A 20,780-nucleotide genomic window follows, 5' to 3' on the forward strand; every position below is an offset into this window, starting at 1 on the left:
AACAAAGCCATTTGGATTTCTCCCGATCGAACAACGAGAAATCAAATTGATCATGTTGTGATAGGCGAAAGGCATTCAGCCAGTGTATTAGACGTTCGATCGATCCGAGGAGCGAATATCGATTCGGACCACTACTTTGTAGCAGCCAAGGTTCGCACTCGTCTTAATGTTGCAGCAAAGTTGGGATCTAATGTAACAGGGAAACTCGACGTCGAAAAGCTGCAAACACAACAAGTGGCAGAGGCCTACTCCGCTCACCTTACACACCTGCTTGACGAAAACACTTCTTGTCCCAATAATAGTATAGAAGCAAAAAAGCAAAGAATTGCCCACTCCCTACATACTGCAGCAAAAGCAACACTTGGGTACCAAAAACCACCACCAAGAAACCCATGGTACGATCAGGAGGGAAAAGGAGAAAAGAGAAACGTATTTTCATAAAAAGAAGAAAGAACTAGAAAAACATGATCCGAGTCATAATGAAGTCCGGACATTTTACCAACGAGTAAAACACCAAACCGAAGGTTTTGGTGCGTTCACATCATCCTGTGGAGATGAAGAAGGAAACCTGGTGACAGATACAGACAGAGTGCTGAGGATCTGGAAGGAGCATTTTGAAAGACTTTTGGTATCAAATAGTAGCGATGAATATGATACCCAGGACCAATAATAGATGACGGTATAGAGTGTATACCATCTAGCCAAGATGAGGTCACAATAGTAATCAATCGGCTAAAGAATAATAAAGCAGCAGGTGCCGATGGCTTACAAGCCGAACTATTCAAAACTGGTGGTCAGATGCTGGTAAGGAGCATGCACCAGCTGATTATTACAATTTGGCTAGAGGAAAGCATGCCCAATGATTGGAACCTTAGCGTCCTATGTCCCGTGCACAAAAAAGGAGACAAGACGATATGTGCCACCTATAGAGGAATAAGTCTCCTCTCCATCGCATATAAAGTGCTATCCAGTGTGCTGTGTGAACGATTGAAGCCAATGGTCAATGACATCATCGGACCATACCAATGCGGCTTCAGACCTGGCAAATCCACCATTGACCAGATTTTCACTCTGCGCCAAATCCTGGAAAAGACCCACGAAAAGCACATCGACACATGTCATCTATTTGTCGACTATAAAGCCGCATTCGACAGCCCTATCCGTTCAGAGGTGTTTAAAGCCATGTCTGCGTTCGGCATTCCTGCAAAATTAATTCGGCTAACTTTAACTGGTACAAGATCAGCAGTTAAAGTATGAAAAGACTCTCGGAGCCCTTTAATATCGAACGAGGATTCAGACAAGGTGACAGTCTGTTGTGTGACCTTTTTAACATCCTGCTGGAAAAGATCATACGAGAGGCAAAGGTGAACAGAAATGACACTCTGTACACCAAACAACACATGTTACTTGCCTACGCCGATGACATCGACATAATGGGTCGAACATTTAGAGCGGTAACTGCCACCTTTGAACAAATTGAGAAGGAGTCTGCCAAAGTGGGTCTGGCAGTAAACGGCGAGAAGACCAAGCTGATGGTATCAACGCGCAAGACCTCCACTAGAATCGTACCAACTATGGAACTTGAGAACTACAGATTCGAGGTAGTCAACGATTTTTTATACCTTGGTACGGTCATAAATAAAACTAATGACATCAGTTTTGAAATTCGGAGAAGTATAGTGTTGGCCAACAGATGCTACTATGGTCTGAGTAAGCAACTCAAAAGCAAGGCCACCTACCGCCAGATCAAACTCACACTCTACAAGACGCTGATAGTACCCGTGCTATTATATGCATCTGAAGCATGGGTACTTACGCAAGCAGATTAGGCAGCTCTTGGAGTGTTTGAGAGAATAATTCTGCGAAAGATCTATGGGCCGATCTGCGTTGACGGTGAATATCGCCGTCGAATGAACCATGAGATGTACCAGCTATTCTCGGACATCGGCATTGTTAGACGTATGGAGAATGGATGAAGATGCCCCAGCCCAAAAAGCATATAAAAGCTAACTAGTTGATGGTGCACGCAGAAGGGGAAGGCCACGAATAAGATGGAAAGATCAAGTGGAAGACAACATTGCCGAATATGATCTTTCAAATTGGAAAAACTGCGCAAAAGACCGACGCGCTTGGAAATCTTTTTTAAGCTCGGCTTATGTAACGAAAGTTCTGTCACAAGCCAGCTAAGTAAGTAAGACTAAAACAAGGCGTGGAGTTTTATAAAAATTATTGCTAAAGACTAAGGAGTGGATTTTTTAAAAATTATTTTTAAGGACTAACTCAAGGCGTGTTTTTTTTATTATTTTTAAGGACTACCACAATGCGTGGATTTTTTAAAAAATATTTTTAAGGACTAACACAAGGCGTGGATTTTTAAAAAAATATTTCTCAAGAACTACGACAATGCGTGGATTTCAAATTCAAGGACTACCACAAGATAATTTGGACTACCAAGGATAATTTCAAGGACTACCACAAGATAATTTGGACTACCAAGGATAATTTCAAGGACTACCACAAGACGTGGATTTAAAAAAATATTTTTGAAGGGTTATCAAAATGCGTGGATTTTTTAAAAATTGTTTTAATTAAAAAAAGTGTTGAAACTAATCCTTTTAATACTTACAAATGACATTGCATAAAAATTCGCCACCAATACCAACACCGAACATGCAATTTGTATCGATATTGGAAAACTTATCAAATCCTCAGCTATACGAACAATATGTATAATATCACCATAATATTTGACGCAATTTTTCAACTGGGCCGTAATCACCTCATCACTGCTCTCATAATCCATACCCAAATGTTCCAAACGATCACACAGTATATCCAACTGACCCTTGATGTGAATCATAAACGAGGCGGAGATCGAATCAAAGGCAATATTCATATAACAACAAATCGATACGGCAATATATTGATACAAATACATTAGACGATAGCGTAGCTTCGTATCAATATTAATCGGATTATATAGCGAGAGGGGTAATTCGGAATTATCAAAAATATACTGAGTCAGCATAACGACATTGAGGGCACACAACGAGATCACGAGATAAAAATTACGCACCCTACCACACAGACGATGTGTCTCGCGGAAAATCTTCACCTCGCGGCTGTTGACGGGACGATATTTCGGTTCGTGTATGGTCTCAATCAATTCCGCATAGAGATGATTTTTCATTTTAATTGTTGAGAATTTTGCAAACACCGCCAACGAAGTGGCAAATATAAAAAACACCTTGATGACTTCATTCAAATCGCTGATATTCGATATGAATTGAATCAGGCAACTGGCATCGAAGGATAATACCCAAAAGATAAGTATAAAATAGAAATAGAAACGATGTAAGAGACGAAAGCGGTCCGATACCGTATCCGGCAATTTCCACAAAGCCAGCAGGCGAAAAACATACGATTGTTTTTTATAGAAGATTTCCAATAGTTCACGATGTTCCCGGGAATTCATGTTAAAATTGGATTTTTATTTTTTCAGTGGAGGAGAGTGAAAATCGTTGTGAACTCTCGGCTGGGTACTTAGTGAATATTTTTAATTAGTTGTAATGTTGTGGTATTTATATGCAAAACATATAATTAGCAAAGATTTTTTTGTAATGAGGTGGTCATTGATTTTATAATCAATCATCGGTAATAATAATTATCACATTAGCGGAATAGAGGATAACGTTCAAGGAGTATATATTTCAATACCTTATTCTTCTAAAAATAAATTAAAAAATAAATGTTGACATTCAGGCGTGGATTTTAAAGAACGATTTTTTAGGGAGTAGCATATCTACAGGCGTGAATTTCCAGGGAGTAGAAATTCGAACTATAAGCGTGGATTTTTAAAGAAGAATTTTTCAAGGACTAGCAGTCCCAAAGGCGTGGATTTTAAAAGAGGAATTTTTCAAGGACTAGCTGTCCCAAAGGCGTGGATTTTCAAAGAAGAATTTTTCAAGGACTAACAGTTCCAAAGGCGTGGATTTTTAAAGAAGAATTTTTCAAGGACTAGCAGTCCCAAAGGCTTGGATTTTTAAAGAAGAATTTTTCAGGGGCTAGCAGTTCCAAAGGCGTGGATTTTTAAAGAAGAATTTTTCAAGGACTAGCAGTCCCAAAGGCTTGGATTTTTAAAGAAGAATTTTTCAAGGACTAGCAGTCCCAAAGGCGTTGATTTTTAAAGAAGAATTTTTCAAGGACTAGCAGTCCCAAAGGCGTGGATTTTTAAAGAAGAATTTTTCAAGGACTAGCAGTCCCAAAGGCGTGGATTTTTAAAGAGGAATTTTTCAAGGACTAGCAGTCCCAAAGGCGTGGATTTTTAAAGAAGAATTTTTCAAGGACTAGCGGTCCCAAAGGCAGTCCCAAAGGCGTGGATTTTTAAAGAAGAATTTTTCAAGGACTAGCAGTCCCAAAGGCTTGGATTTTTAAAGAAGACATTTTCAAGGACTAGCAGCCCCAAAGGCGTGGATTTTTAAAGAAGAATTTTTCAAGGACTAGCAGTCCCAAAGGCGTGGATTTTTAAAGAAGAATTTTTCAAGGACTAGCAGTCCCAAAGGCGTGGATTTTTAAAGAAGAATTTTTCAAGGACTAGCAGTCCCAAAGGCGTGGATTTTTAAAGAGGAATTTTTCAAGGACTAGCAGTCGGGGATTTTTAAAGAAGAATTTTTCAAGGACTAGCAGTCCCAAAGGCGTGGATTTTTAAAGAAGAATTTTTCAAGGACTAGCAGTCCCAAAGGCGTGGATTTTTAAAGAAGAATTTTTCAAGGACTAGCAGCCCCAAAGGCGTGGATTTTTAAAGAAGAATTTTTCAAGGACTAGCAGTCCCAAAGGCGTGGATTTTTAAAGAAGAATTTTTCAAGGACTAGCAGTCCCAAAGGCGTGGATTTTTAAAGAAGAATTTTTCAAGGACTAGCAGTCCCAAAGGCGTGGATTTTTAAAGAAGAATTTTTCAAGGACTAGCAGTCCCAAAGGCGTGGATTTTTAAAGAAGAATTTTTCAAGGACTAGGAGTCCCAAAGGCGTGGATTTTTAAAGAAGAATTTTTCAAGGACTAGGAGTCCCAAAGGCGTGGATTTTTAAAGAAAAATTTTTCAAGGACTAGCAGTCCCATAGGCGTGGATTTTTAAAGAAGAATTTTTCAAGGACTAGCAGTCCCAAAGGCGTGGATTTTTAAAGAAGAATTTTTCAAGGACTAGCAGTCGTGGATTTTTAAAGAAGAATTTTTCAAGGACTAGCAGTCCCAAAGGCGTGGATTTTTAAAGAAGAATTTTTCAAGAACTAGCGGTCCCAAAGGCAGTCCCAAAGACGCGGATTTTTAAAGAAAAATTTTTCAAGGACTAGCGGTCCCAAAGGCAGTCCCAAAGGCGTGGATTTTTAAAGAAGAATTTTTCAAGGACTAGCAGTCCCAAAGGCGTGGATTTTTAAAGAAGAATTTTTCAAGGACTAGCAGTCCCAAAGGCGTGGATTTTTAAAGAAGAATTTTTCAAGGACTAGCAGTCGTGGATTTTTAAAGAAGAATTTTTCAAGTACTAGCAGTCGGGGATTTTTAAAGAAGAATTTTTCAAGGACTAGCAGTCCCAAAGGCTTGGATTTTTAAAGAAGACATTTTCAAGGACTAGCAGCCCCAAAGGCGTGGATTTTTAAAGAAGAATTTTTCAAGGACTAGCAGTCCCAAAGGCGTGGATTTTTAAAGAAGAATTTTTCAAGGACTAGCAGTCCCAAAGACGTGGAGTTGATTATTAAAGAAAACATTTTCAGGGACTGGCAGTTCCCAAAACTACAACTTATTAATAAAAATTATTCTGGGATTTAAAAAAAATGGAGTCCTTTTTAGATTTAAAAAAATATATTTTTCAAGGCAATAATCAAGGTAATTATTAATATTTTTTTTATTTATTGCAATAAGCTCAACTATGTGTGTTCTCTACAAGCACTTAATATTTTTATTATTGAATAATACTGAAATATTCCTCAACATCAGGCTGCCATATTTTATAATAATCTTGATTGAATATTTTGCCCCATCATTCAGCTTAACTATTAATACGTTTCAAGAGGGCAAAATAGCTGTAGGATGAATTAACAATCTGCAAGGATAACAAAAAGAAAATGATTATTTTACACCTCCTACACACCCCGATACTTACCGATGTAAATGCTGCCAAGTTAAAAGAATAGCAGCGATTAACCGACTTGATTCGTATCGGTGTATCGAAACGTATCATCATAAGAAGTACCAATTTTCGATTTACTTTATCCCAATCATACCAATTCGATTCGTAGAGATTGAAGGATATCTCGGAACTTTTCAGCGAAACTTCATTGGCAAAATAGCAAAGAATGAAGATCTGCGTCAGCATGCAGGTTTGATAGAGTAGCAGCTTGACAAAATTACCCATATCATCGTTATCGGAAAGCTAAGGAAAACAAGAAGAAATCTTCTTTAAAATCCACGCCTAGAGGACTGCTAGTCCTTGAAGAGATCTTCTTTAAAATCCACGCCTAGAGGACTGCTAGTCTTTGAAGAAATCTTCTTCGAAAATCTACGCCCAGAGGACTGCTAGTCCTTGAAGAGATCTTCTTTAAAATCCACGCCTAAGGTTATGCTATGGCTTGGAAAAAATCTTCTTTAAAATCCACGCCTAGAGGACTGCTAGTCCTTGAAGAGATCTTCTTTAAAATCCACGCCTGCTAGTCCTTGAAGAGATCTTCTTTAAAATCCACGCCTGCTAGTCCTTGAAGAGATCTTCTTTAAAATCCACGCCTAGAGGATTGCTAGTACTTGAAGAGATCTTCTTGAAAATCCACACTTAATAGATCTTCTTTAAAATCCACGCCTAGAGGACTGTTAGTCATTGAAGAGATCTTCTTGAAAATGAACGCTTAAAGGACTGCTATTCCTTGAATAGATCTTCTTTAAAAGTCCACGCCTATAGGTCAGGCAGTCCTTGAAGACATCTTCTTTAAAAATCTACGCCTATAGGTCGACTAGTCCTTGAAGAAATCTTCTTTAAAAGTCCAAATCTACTTTAAAAATCCGCGCCTATTGATCTGCTAGTCCTTGAGGAAATCTACTTTAAAAATTCACGCCTATTGATCTGCTAGTCCTTGAAGAAATCTTCTTTAAATGTCCACGCCTATAGATCTGGTAATCCTTGAAGAAATCTTCTTCAAAAATCCACGCTTATAAAGAAGAAATCTTATTTAAAAGTCCACGCCTATAAATCTGCTAATCTTTGAAGAAATCTTCTTTAAAAGTCCACGCCTATAAATCTGCTAATCTTTGAAGAAATCTTCTTTAAAAGTCCACGCCTATAGATCCGCTAATCCTTGAAGAAATCTTCTTTAAAAATCCACGCCTATAGATCTGCTAGTCCTTGAAGAAATCTTCTTTAAAAGTCCACGCCTATAAATCTGCTAATCTTTGAAGAAATCTTCTTTAAAAGTCCACGCCTATAGATCTGCTAATCCTTGAAGAAATCTTCTTTAAAAATCCACGCCTATAGATCTGCTAATCCTGGAAGAAATCTTCTTAAAAAGTCCACGCTTATAAAGAAGAAATCTTCTTTAAAAATCCACGCCTATAAATCTGCTAATCTTTGAAGAAATCTTCTTTAAAAGTCCACGCCTATAGATCTGCTAATCCTTCAAGAAATCTTCTTTAAAAATCCACGCCTATAGATCTGCTAATCCTGGAAGAAATCTTCTTTAAAAGTCCACGCCTATAGATCTGCTAATCCTTGAAGAAATCTTCTTTAAAAATCCACGCCTATAAATCTGCTAATCTTTGAAGAAATCTTCTTTAAAAGTCCACGCCTATAGATCTGCTAATCCTTCAAGAAATCTTTTTTAAAAATCCACGCCTATAGATCTGCTAATCCTGGAAGAAATCTTCTTCAAAAGTCCACGCCTATAGATCTGCTAATCCTTGAAGAAATCTTCTTTAAAAATCCACGCCTATAAATCTGCTAATCTTTGAAGAAATCTTCTTTAAAAGTCCACGCCTATAGATCTGCTAATCCTTCAAGAAATCTTCTTTAAAAATCCACGCCTATAGATCTGCTAATCCTGGAAGAAATCTTCTTAAAAAGTCCACGCTTATAAAGAAGAAATCTTCTTTAAAAATCCACGCCTATAGGTCTACTGGTCCTTGAAGAATTATTCTCTAAAAAATTCACACCTATAGGTCTACTAGTCTTTGAAGAAATCTTCTTTAAAAATTCATGCCTATAGGCCTGCTAGTCCTTAAATTTTTTTCTTTAAAATCTACTAGTCCTTGAACAGGGTTTCTTTAAAAATCCACGCCTAGAGGACTGATATTCCTTTCAAAAATCCTTCTCCTTTACTTACCATTGACATTGAATAGAAATTCGCAATCAGAACAAATACCGAACCACCAACCTGCAGCGACATTGGTATACACACCAATTCCTCCATGCGATGGGTCAATTCCAGAATACACTGATAATATTTAATACAATCTTTCAATTTGCCCAAAATACGCCGTTGATCCAATTCACCCAGACCAATAGTTTCCAATCGGAACCCCAATACATCCAACTGACCTCGAATGTTAATGAGAAACGAAGCTGTCAACGAATCAAACCCGATATTGATGAAACACACACAGGCCAGCGACAGGCACTGATACAAATACATCAACGAATATTTGAAATTTGTATCCAATACGAAGGGATGATAAATGGAGGCTGGTAGCTCTTTTTCCTCTCCCAGAAATAGACTCAGCAATAAACCACTCAACGCCGAGACGGACAGGGTGCCATAATAATTTCGAACTCGTCGTGCCAACTCTACTGCTTTGCAATACAATCGCCATTCCCTTGCATTTTGTGGTAAGAACTCATCGCGGTGCATCATTTCAAATACTTCCTTGAAGCGATTATTGTACACCTTCAGGTAGAAATATTTCCCCAACATCGCAACAGCGGTGGCAAAAATGATGAGGACTTTAATGACTTCATTCACATCTCCCAGATGGGTGGCAATCTGAATTATCATGCCACAATCGAATAGTAGCATCCAAAAAATTAAATAAAACCAAAAATAGCCAAGATATGCCAAGCGTTGATAGGTCGGACTATCCTCCGGTAATTGCCATAGGGCAAAGATTTTTAAAAGTTGAAATTGTTTAATGTAGAATGTTTCGATTAATTCGCGATTGTCGTTTGACATGATGAGCCGGTTGGTGTTACTAATTGAGTGATTAGATTTTGTGTCTGAATATTATATTTTATAGAACCATTTCTCTATGGGGGGTGGTTAATTTTCCCTTTCAACTACCACATAATTAAGACATTTGCCATTAATTGGCAATCCGCCACCTGAATGTAGCAATTAAGGATGGTAATGATAATTGCAATTTAATTTTTTTAAGGTGTGAATTTTTAAAGAAGTGTTTTTCGAGGAATAGCAGTCCTAAAGGCATGGATTTTTAAAGATGTTTTTTTTTTGAACCATATGACCTATAGGACTAGATTTTTAAAGAATAATTTTTCAAGGATTATTAGCAGTTCCAAAGGCTTGGATTTTTAAAGATGAATTTGTCAAGGACTAGCAATCCTAAAAGCATGGAAGGATTTTTCAAGGACTGGCAGTCCTAAAGGCGTGGATTTGTAAAAAATAATTTCACAGGGACTAGCATACCTATAGACATAGATTTTAAGAGATTTTGGTTCAAGGACAGCTCATCTAAAGGTGTGTTTTTTAAGAAAGGACATTTTCAAGGACTAACAGTCCTAAAGGCGTGGATTTTTTAAAGAAGAAATTTGCAACGAATAGCTGTTCTTAAGGCTAGGATTTGAGGAGTGGATTTTTAGAGAAGAATTTTTCAAGGACTAGCAGTCCCTAAGGCGTGGATTTTTAAAGAAGAATTTTTCATGGACTAGCAGGCCTTTAGGCGTGGATTTTTAAAGAAGAATTTTTCATGGACTAGCAGGCCTTTAGGCGTGGATTTTTAAAGAAGAATTTTTCATGGACTAGCAGGCCTTTAGGCGTGGATTTTTAAAGAAGAATTTTTCATGGACTAGCAGGCCTTTAGGCGTGGATTTTTAAAGAAGAATTTTTCATGGACTAGCAGGCCTTTAGGCGTGGATTTTTAAAGAAGAATTTTTCATGGACTAGCAGGCCTTTAGGCGTGGATTTTTAAAGAAGAATTTTTCATGGACTAGCAGGCCTTTAGGCGTGGATTTTTAAAGAAGAATTTTTCATGGACTAGCAGGCCTTTAGGCGTGGATTTTTAAAGAAGAATTTTTCCTAGCAGGCCTTTAGGCGTGGATTTTTAAAGAAGAATTTTTCATGGACTAGCAGGCCTTTAGGCGTGGATTTTTAAAGAAGAATTTTTCATGGACTAGCAGGCCTTTAGGCGTGGATTTTTAAAGAAGAATTTTTCATGGACTAGCAGGCCTTTAGGCGTGGATTTTTAAAGAAGAATTTTTCATGGACTAGCAGGCCTTTAGGCGTGGATTTTTAAAGAAGAATTTTTTTAATGGACTAGCAGGCCTTTAGGCGTGGATTTTTAAAGAAGAATTTTTCATGGACTAGCAGGCCTTTAGGCGTGGATTTTTAAAGAAGAATTTTTCATGGACTAGCAGGCCTTTAGGCGTGGATTTTTAAAGAAGAATTTTTCATGGACTAGCAGGCCTTTAGGCGTGGATTTTTAAAGAAGAATTTTTCATGGACTAGCAGGCCTTTAGGCGTGGATTTTTAAAGAAGAATTTTTCATGGACTAGCAGGCCTTTAGGCGTGGATTTTTAAAGAAGAATTTTTCATGGACTAGCAGGCCTTTAGGCGTGGATTTTTAAAGAAGAATTTTTCATGGACTAGCAGGCCTTTAGGCGTGGATTTTTAAAGAAGAATTTTTCATGGACTAGCAGGCCTTTAGGCGTGGATTTTTAAAGAAGAATTTTTCATGGACTAGCAGGCCTTTAGGCGTGGATTTTTAAAGAAGAATTTTTCATGGACTAGCAGGCCTTTAGGCGTGGATTTTTAAAGAAGAATTTTTCATGGATTTTTAAAGAAGAATTTTTAGCAGGCCTTTAGGCGTGGATTTTTAAAGAAGAATTTTTCATGGACTAGCAGGCCTTTAGGCGTGGATTTTTAAAGAAGAATTTTTCATGGACTAGCAGGCCTTTAGGCGTGGATTTTTAAAGAAGAATTTTTCATGGACTAGCAGGCCTTTAGGCGTGGATTTTTAAAGAAGAATTTTTCATGGACTAGCAGGCCTTTAGGCGTGGATTTTTAAAGAAGAATTTTTCATGGACTAGCAGGCCTTTAGGCGTGGATTTTTAAAGAAGAATTTTTCATGGACTAGCAGGCCTTTAGGCGTGGATTTTTAAAGAAGAATTTTTCATGGACTAGCAGGCCTTTAGGCGTGGATTTTTCATGGACTAGCAGGCCTTTAGGCGTGGATTTTTCATGGACTAGCAGGCCTTTAGGCGTGGATTTTTAAAGAAGAATTTTTCATGGACTAGCAGGCCTTTAGGCGTGGATTTTTAAAGAAGAATTTTTCAAGGACTAGCAGGCCTTTAGGCGTGGATTTTTAAAGAAGAATTTTTCAAGGACTAGCAGGCCTTTAGGCGTGGATTTTTAAAGAAGAATTTTTCAAGGACTAGCAGGCCTTTAGGCGTGGATTTTTAAAGAAGAATTTTTCAAGGACTAGCAGGCCTTTAAAGTGATTATTTTCAAGACTAGAAGACATATAGCCTTTTTTCTAATTTGTAATAAGCTAAAAGGCGATATTTAAATATTTTTTATTTAAACATTGCAATGCCTTACAATATGTCATTACCGTCATTACAACTATAATTAGGGGAAAATAATGATTTTTTCTCAAGGATATTTAGTCTTGCCCTATTTATTATCATAATGAGCAAAAAAATCCTGCAGGCCACTCATTTGGTTATTGTTCTTGACCATGAATTATTGAACAGGAATAATCAATACATTATGGAAATTAATTTCTAGGGTGGAAATAAACAATATTGAGTATGTTAATGCTGAACAGGTATTCCGGATTCTTGAAGGATAAGTATACAACTTATATTGTCCGTCCACTTTATATATAATGATCCTTGACACATTTCCCAACCTCCGAATTCTGGGAGGGCACACACAATTTCATCTCTAGAGAATCCAGAGAATAAAATCCATAATTGCAGACAATTGCCTCTTACAGTAAACCCCGCTTAATTACCTCAGTGAAAATTTCAAGATTTTTGAGTAATTATCCGTGGAAGGTAATTAAGCGTGCAAGGTTAATTACCTCGCTAGGGTAATTATCCGTGGACCCCGGTTAATTACCCAGCAAGGGTAAATATCGGTGGACATTGTTGTGTTGTTTTTTCATTCTTTTTTCCTTGAGATATTAACTGGAGCTTTAGTTTGATAAACAAAGATTTAATTCTGGGAATCTGACAAGTAATTAGAAGGGCTGTACTGAATATTAGTAATATTTGCTGACCTCTAGTCGATCAAGAGGGTGCAAATATCGCGAAATAGTGTCCATGCTCAGAATATATAACCAAAGAAAGTTAGATTTTCGTCGAAGTTGTGTAGGGTATCATATGGTCGGCCCCGTCCGACTATACTGCTCCGCTCACTGTTTTTTTTTTTTTAAAGATAAATTATAATGATAACCTCATATTTGAGCGTTGATAACCTCACATTTGGGCGTTGATTTAGATTAGCTCCTTCAGCTAGACGACTACCAGATTCTACCTATACCTCCATATTATCTTCACCGAAATTACGCCCTTTAATATAATTTATTCACATACAGACATATGTTTACATTGACGTCTCACTGGAATAAATATCATTCCGAAGCTTGGCAAAAGGCTATGAATTAACTAACGCCATTAAAATAAAACCAATGGCTATTATCATTGCTAATTATTGTCATCCCATCAATTATGCGTTAATGAACTATGACCAAAAGTTACTGAACGTATTAAAGAAGGAAATAGCATTCAGAACAGTCAAAAAATATATTTTACTCTCAACAGGAAACTCACCGGAAGAAGTGAAATTTTCGAAATATATTAGTTATCTTTGGAATCTTTAAGTATTTTGAATTTGGTTTTTTCATTTTTAATATTCTACAGAATTAAAAATATGTAAATAGCTACAATTTTTGTGGAAAGAATTGTCCTGCCTTAGTGAATAATGTTTTCAAAGAATTGTGAGCAATTCTATTTCAGATGTCAAATATTGGTAAGCCCATTAATAAATCCATAAGATAAGTAAGTATATATTCCGATATTTTTATGGTGATGGAAATATTTACCCCTTTTTTTAAATTTACATTGTTTACGTTTCTTACATGAATAATAAACATGAGAAAAGGACATAAGCCATATGCAGTTTTTATAATTTACTTTGGCGGCTAATTTCATGCAGACAAATTAGCAAATTATTATCCTTATTATGACAATAAGCCAAATAAAAATATGTAATAATAAATTATGTGTATAGAGTGGCCAGTTACTTATTAGAATTAATATAACCTTAATAAACTAAAAAGGCGGTTGAGCGCGGCGAACATAAGGCAGAACCAAGAAGAAAAGACACAGCCTTATGGTCGGGTAATTCTTCACCAAGATCCTCCAATTTACTCACAATTTCCAAGAATTCTGAGATGTGACTCTCTGGCTTTCGTTCATACGCTTCGATGATAGCTGTCGGAGAAGACTGACACGATTGCTCATATTTGACTTTTCATGTTGTGTTTCGAGGGTATCCCAATATGCTTTTGCAGTAGTTATGAATGAATTATATGAATTTTCTGTGTATCCTCTATGGACAAACCAATCACAGCACGAGCTTTACCATCTTTTAACTTCCATGCAGAATCCGGCTTCTCAGGAATATCGTCCGCCCATTTCAACATTAAATTTCCAAGAATAGTAATTATTGGTATTTAGCTTGGCGAATGTTAGCTTCAAATCCATATTGCAGTTTCCCTTTTTTATTTCCCTCTGATAGTTATGCTTCAGATCCGAAAAGATTTTTTAGCATAGGCCCATAACCTATTAAATGATGTTGGAATTATTTTCATTTCAATGGCTTTATTAGAAGTAATGAAAAAAAATTTCAAATGGAAAACATATGAATATTGCAATTTATTGGAATTTACTTACAAAGCTTACTATAATATTAATAATATTAAAAGTAGATATAAAACAAAGTTTTATTGTTATTACATATTCAATATACTAGACATCAATAATATTGATGATAATTCAAAACGATTGCTTGGAAGTCAATACTACAAACTGAAAGTCAATGCTATTCAATACCATTGACTAGAAAGTTAATTTTATCGACCAGAGAGTCGACCCATTATGTCGAGTCAGGCGAGTAACATACGTACAGAGTACCATTTCCGTTCACATTTGCATTTTGTATGACCTTTTCCAGCAGGATGTTAAAGAGGTCACACGACAAACTGTCACCTTGTCAGTATCCTCCTTCGGCATTGAAGAGCTCCGAGAGTTCCTTTCCGACTTTAACTCCTGATCCTATGCAAGTTAAAGTTATGCTGTATAGCCGTATTCATTTTGCAGGAATGTCAAACGAGACATGACCTTAAACTCCTCTTGGCGCAGTGTGAAAATCAGGCCAATATTGGATTATTGATTAGATAGTTAATAATATTGACTATAGATCACTGGGTCTCATGCAATAAACGTGAGCTTGAGCTCGATTTTTTGAGTAAAAGGTGCTTGTCGTATGCATAATAAAAATTTGATGTATTTTCTTTTACTCACTGCACACTTTGATCTCTTCTTGCTCAGTTTGAACATAGAAATGGAAGTTGGATGAGATTGTTCTCATTTTCATATGCATAAAAACAAGCTTTTGCTTACTTTTGTGAGCTCTTGCTTAACTTTTGTTGAGCATGCCTCTTAGTTGACTCGCGCACACTAAAAAGGAATCATGGCTGAATATTTTGTATCACAAATAAATAAAAAATATTATCAACAGCCTAAGACAAATTTAGCAAGTGTGGATAAAAAATTATACAGGTTTGTAATATTAATTATTATTATTTATATAATTAATAATAAAATGATAAATACATAAATTTGATGGTAGCAGCATTTGCTGGCTAGTGAATTATTTTTTTGAGGAGTCAGTAGAAAAGCTTGGTGGTGCCCTCAACAACATTGATAAAATTCGACACTATATAAGATTCTGTGCAGATCCTGGATTAGAAAATGGTATAGCCACCGATATTGGAGTACATCAATCAACTGTGTCGCGAACAATTGCGGATGTTGCAAAACTTATATCTCCCAAAGCAAGCGAGTCGGTAAAATTCGCGAAAGATCCAGATCAAATAAAAGATAAGATGGTCAAATAAAATGTCAAGCAAATTATTGTTTTATTTGCAATTGGAGTTATTGATTTGTTCTTATTTTTCATGCTTGGTAACTGACTTTTTTCAGGTAAATATTTATTTTCTTTAATATTTTGTGCTAAAAATGTATATATATCGTCAGTTTCTAGTTAATTATTAGTATTTACTACAACTTCTAATTCACTTCCAATTGACGACATGTTAGCACTTCAATAACAATTAGAAGTTTGATCTCAATTTGCTCAAGTAATTGCAATTGGTTTGAACTCATTTTTATACATACGAAATTGAACAAAAGCTGTTACTGTGCGATCTAACTCCACTTACGAGCAATTTGCTTACTTGAGTCAATTCATCGCTTTTACTCGTTTTTATGCATGATACCCACTGTGTCAATACAATTGACTCAAGAATCAATACTATTTACTAGGAAGTCAATACTATTTTTCTTAGAGTTTTTGTTTCGAAATTATTGGATATGGTCACCCTATTCAGATTTCTATCCATCAATATTTTTGCATATAAAAAGCCCGTTGCATTACCATCAAATTAAAATAGTCTACATCAATAGTCGAACTAAAGAGTACAAAAAAAATTATCAAAAAAAAAATAGCCACCATGAATTCCCACGAACATCGTGAAGCATTGGAGACATTTTATAAAAAACAATCATGGATATTTCGACTGTTCGCCCAATTGAAATTATCGGATTCGGTTTCGGAACGTTTTCGTTTATTACATCGTATCTATTTCTATTACATTCTAATCTGTTGGGTACTCTCGTTCGATCTTAGCTGTTTGATACAATTTATTTCGAACATTACCGATTTGAATGAAGTGATTAAAGTGTTCTATATTTTTGCCACCGCTATGGGAGTATTTGCCAAATTCATGACAATTAAATTGAAAAATAATCTGTATGCGGAATTAATTGAAATTATGCATGATCCGAAGTATCGACCTGTTAACACCAGGGAGGTTCTGCTATTTCGCCAATCTCAAAGTTTAGCTCGTACTGTGCGTAATTTTTATACAACCATATCGTTGTGTGCCCTGAATGCTTTGCTATTTACCCAATATATTATTGATACCTCCCAGCTACCGATGTCGATATATAATCCATTTAATACGGACACAAATCTGCGTTATGTCCTGGTGTATATTTATCAGTATTGTGCCGTATCGGTTTGTTGTTATACAAATATTGCATTTGACTCGATATCGGCATCGTTTATGATTCATGCCAAGGGTCAGTTGGATATCCTGTGTGATCGTTTGGAAAATTTGGGCACCGATTATGAGAGTAGTGATGCGAATATTGCGGTACAGTTGAAGAATTGTGTTAAATACTATAGCGATATTATTCGAATTGTTAAAATTGCTGAGGAGTTAATAAGTTTGCCCATATCGGTACAAATTGCATGTTCCGTCTTGGTATTGGTGGCTAATTTTTATGCTATGTCTTTTGTAAGTATGGGGGAATTGGCGGTGGAATTATTTTTTTAAACTAGTAAAAAAGTTAACCGGGCCGGACTTATATCCTCCATCATGAGATGCACATTCAAAATACCTAAAATTGGTCGAAACACTTATATGCCAGACACGTCTTCGTAGATTATCTACCAGGAGGATCTTCAAAATACTTAAAATAGTGTTGGACCATTATATGGGAGCTAAGTAGTCTTGGACAATCTCGTTCAGTTCAGTGATCAAACAAAGTATATCATTTTTTAAAAGTGAACTAGGTCCTTCACCTCGTTCAGTTGCTTATATCGTTCAAATGGTTAATCAGTTCAATTGGCATGGCAGCGAATTCCAATTAAGTTCTGGCAGTTCAACCAACGGGGAGAAATATTACCTTTAACAATCATTGGAAGGACTTTCCTATCTATTATCACCACTTTTTAATGGGTGGTAGTCGATGGAATAACACCGTTATATTCGGATGCACACTTGTTTGCGCTACAGTTGTTGCTCCGGACACCTTTGTCTCTTTTCCGTAGTTTCCAGCTCCAAGGTTGTCTATGGGGGTGCTTTGCTATTAAATGTCGCTACATATAGTTACTGAACCTCCAGCTATACGTAAAACATCACTGCAGCATTTGATCTTTTAACCACTGCATTCCATTATATGGGATAAGAATATAACACTTACATCCATTGCATTTTGTAATCAAAATCGTTCAGTGAACGACAATAATAAAAACTGAACTATGTCGTTCAATGGACTGACTCGTTCAATTTAACTAGGTCGTTCACTAAGGACACAGGACTAGAGCTAAGAACCATAAATATAAATAGAACCATGAATATACATGCAATTGTTCGGGTTATACGGTATGCTACGTCAAAACATAATCCTATATTTTAAATTTTCTTCGAAGTTTTTTTTTTATGCACCAAATTAGACCCACATCAGTTGGAAAATACGTTAAATTAATACGTCCTATAGAGAAAAAATATCAGCTTCTAAAAATATATATATTTTTTCTCCTTTCTCTACAGCTTTCAGATTTTGCCAATTTTATCAAGTTCCTCATCTATCAACTGTGTATGCTATCGCAAATCTACATTCTTCTTTATTTTCCCAGTGAAGTTACGGCGAAAAGTGAAGAAGTTCCCTATTATTTGTATTGCTCGAAGTGGGCCAACTGGAATCCATCAAATCGTAAATTGACGCTATTGATGATGACACGATTCGATATACCCATACGTGTCAAATCTATTAACCCTACCTACACTTTTAATTTGGCGGCATTCACTTCGGTAATTTTTTAAGGATAACTTTAATATTTTAAATAATTTTTTCCTTTTTTCTGCAGATTGTAAACTGTTCTTATAGTTATTATGCCCTGCTAAAGAGAATCAACAATTAATTACAACCAACAGGATATTGGATACAATTACTTATTAAAATATATATGTATTTTGATGTTTTAAAAATAAGATCATTATAACGATTTAAATAAAATAAATGTGCAGGTCGGTTATTTGTTGTTTTTTTTTTCAACTTTATATTGATACATTACACTTCTTCACTTCGTTTTAAAATATTTTTATTGATTATGTTAGTATTTAAGTGTTTATTAGTGTTTAAGTTTTTTGCAATCTTTCGCTCTGCAAATCAAAACATTTATTAATTTCTCTTTCGAGATGAGCTACATGATCAAAGTTGCAATGAAAAGGAAAGCCAGAGAGATACTACATTCCCACCATTATGCGACGCGTTTCGCCGTTGGTTAAGCGGCTCATCATGCATATTGGGCAATGTGGCTTACAAATGTCGCTACTTGATAAGTTGTATTATAGTTTTGCGATATATTGTTATCAATAAGTATGTACAACAAATTGTAAACGAAAAGAAAGAAGACTCAATAAATTTTGTTACTCACTTAAAAGTTGTTCCTTTAAGAATTCGTATAATTTAATGCACCCTTATATGTCAGTACACGCTTTTTTTATAGGTTGCAGCAGTTGATTTTGTTAAACGACGTATAACCGCATTATCAGTTTGGCGTAAATGTGTCCACAGTATTCTATTATTTTTGTAAAATTATAATAAATATTAATTTATTTAAAATAAATTTAAATATACAAACATTTTGAACATTTAACTATTTTTATCAAATGAATATTTATCGCATATTTAAAAATTTAACTTAATGCAAACGTATGACGTTCGCATTTACGCACGCAATTAGTTTAGGTGGTGCACATAAATTACCCGCTGTTTCGTGTAAGCAAGCACATTGTTGTGACAAATTGTGAAAATGCAATAAATAATCAGTCAACAATAAAATAAAATGATTTATAAAAATTCATTACATCAATAATTTAAATTTAAATACTTTTAATGTGAATTAAATAAAAATAAACTTTAAAGTGTACATTTGAAACGATGTCGTCGGTTGGTGTTGAAGCAACTGCCAGCATTTGCTTATATTGCAAGACCAAAGAGGAAACTATAGATTTTCATAATATTTTCGAAGCCGATTTGGAGGATATACAATTAACTGATTTGATTTCGAAATATTTTGGAATCTTTGTTCAATATGAAAAGAACAAAAAGCAAGAGCTATGTGATGAATGTCTGAATCGTCTCATAGAGCTTTTTGATGTTGAAGAGCATAGCAAGGAACAGAAAGGCGGAACAGCAAATGTTAAAGCTGAGAACGTTGAGGAAGCACCTAGTCCTATCGAGGAAGAAAGATACACAGGAAAAACTACAACCAAAGATATTGACATTGAATGTAATCAGTCCAATACATTGCCATCGGCAGCAGCTTCCTCTGGGTGCCAAGACACAAATCAACAGGTGGTTTCTTTGGAAGATGTTTGTAACAGGAGTTCAAATGCTACGGCGTCAAAGGAAAACGAAGATAATACCAATTATGACGACTTGGAAAATACACTAAACGAAAGGGAAGATAACAATTATATAGAAACAACAGGGAACATTGAAACGGCATCACATGATATATATCATGCATACGATGACGGTCGGCAAAAGCCAGAATCTCCAACCAGTATCCAAGATGGTATTCTAATGCAGAAATCTCCAGTTTATGTCCAAGATTTCCAAAATAATGAGGAACATACACTTGCTGGTTATGAAACTTCAGAAGAAACTGACCAATATGAAATGCAACGAACATACGAAGATGATGACCACAATGAAGGTACTTTCATGGAAATATATCCATCAGGTGCAAATGTATTTCATTCTAATGCAGATTCAACGAATGAGGAAGAAGAAGAAGACTACAACGAGGAGAGACACATTAAACCATCGCCATTAGACATCAATAATGCTTTGGACGACAATACTCAGTCAACATTTGATGAAAGACAAGCTATCCATAATGAGAATTCATCCTCTGGACTTAATACAGATCATGAAACTAAAACGGAAGCAACTGCTTTTGGAGACAATTTGGAATATACTGACGATTCTGAAATTAATTATTATTTGATTGTCGGTAACGATGATGATACACCCCAGGAGGAAACAGAAATGCCATCCTATGAAGATTCCAATTTGGAAAATCAAGAATCTGAATCATATGCGGAATTTTGTCAAAACACTGAAAATGCTGAAGAGAATCATAATGATGAAACCTTGATTTATGTTGAAAATAATGAGGAAGGATTTGATGAACTTGGGGGCTTGGTGGAGCAACAGAATACTAATGACGAAGATGCGGCTGTTTATGAAGAGGATCTTCAAAATCAAATAATGGAATATGGGCAAGCATCCGCTGAAGAAATGAATGTGCCTGGTGAAATTTCTAATACAAATGAGGATGTAGCAGAATATGCTGCAGCAGAAGAATCAAATTCTGTGGATACTATGGAACTCAATGAAAATATTGATGACGAAGATTATTTTACGGAAG

General features: G+C 35.9%; 3 protein-coding genes across 3 annotated transcripts; 1 reads left to right on the top strand and 2 right to left on the bottom strand.

Annotated features, from left to right (window-relative positions):
- Window positions 1-2,622: 2,622 nt before the first annotated feature.
- Window positions 2,623-3,475, bottom strand: LOC133324997 (odorant receptor 46a-like; the record flags this gene model as incomplete). Its single annotated transcript, XM_061533825.1, has 1 exon — window positions 2,623-3,475. A coding segment is annotated over exon 1 (853 nt), but the record flags the coding sequence as incomplete, so codon positions are not given.
- Window positions 3,476-6,037: 2,562 nt separating this feature from the next.
- Window positions 6,038-9,197, bottom strand: LOC133324988 (odorant receptor 46a-like). Its single transcript, XM_061533816.1, has 3 exons — window positions 8,355-9,197; window positions 6,152-6,421; window positions 6,038-6,091 (listed from the first exon to the last, which is right to left on the bottom strand). Exons 1-3 carry the CDS (start codon window positions 9,195-9,197, stop codon window positions 6,038-6,040), a joined length of 1,167 nt encoding a protein of 388 aa, XP_061389800.1.
- Window positions 9,198-16,002: 6,805 nt separating this feature from the next.
- Window positions 16,003-18,260, top strand: LOC133324996 (odorant receptor 46a-like). The gene is made up of 3 exons (XM_061533824.1): window positions 16,003-16,851; window positions 17,890-18,150; window positions 18,207-18,260. Exons 1-3 carry the CDS (start codon window positions 16,003-16,005, stop codon window positions 18,258-18,260), a joined length of 1,164 nt encoding a protein of 387 aa, XP_061389808.1.
- The last annotated feature ends 2,520 nt before the right edge of the window (window positions 18,261-20,780 follow it).

Source organism: Musca vetustissima, unplaced genomic scaffold (genome assembly GCF_032173495.1).
Source record: "Musca vetustissima isolate MV318-11 ecotype Yass unplaced genomic scaffold, APGP_CSIRO_Mvet_v1 utg5400, whole genome shotgun sequence".
NCBI lineage: Eukaryota > Metazoa > Arthropoda > Insecta > Diptera > Muscidae > Musca > Musca vetustissima.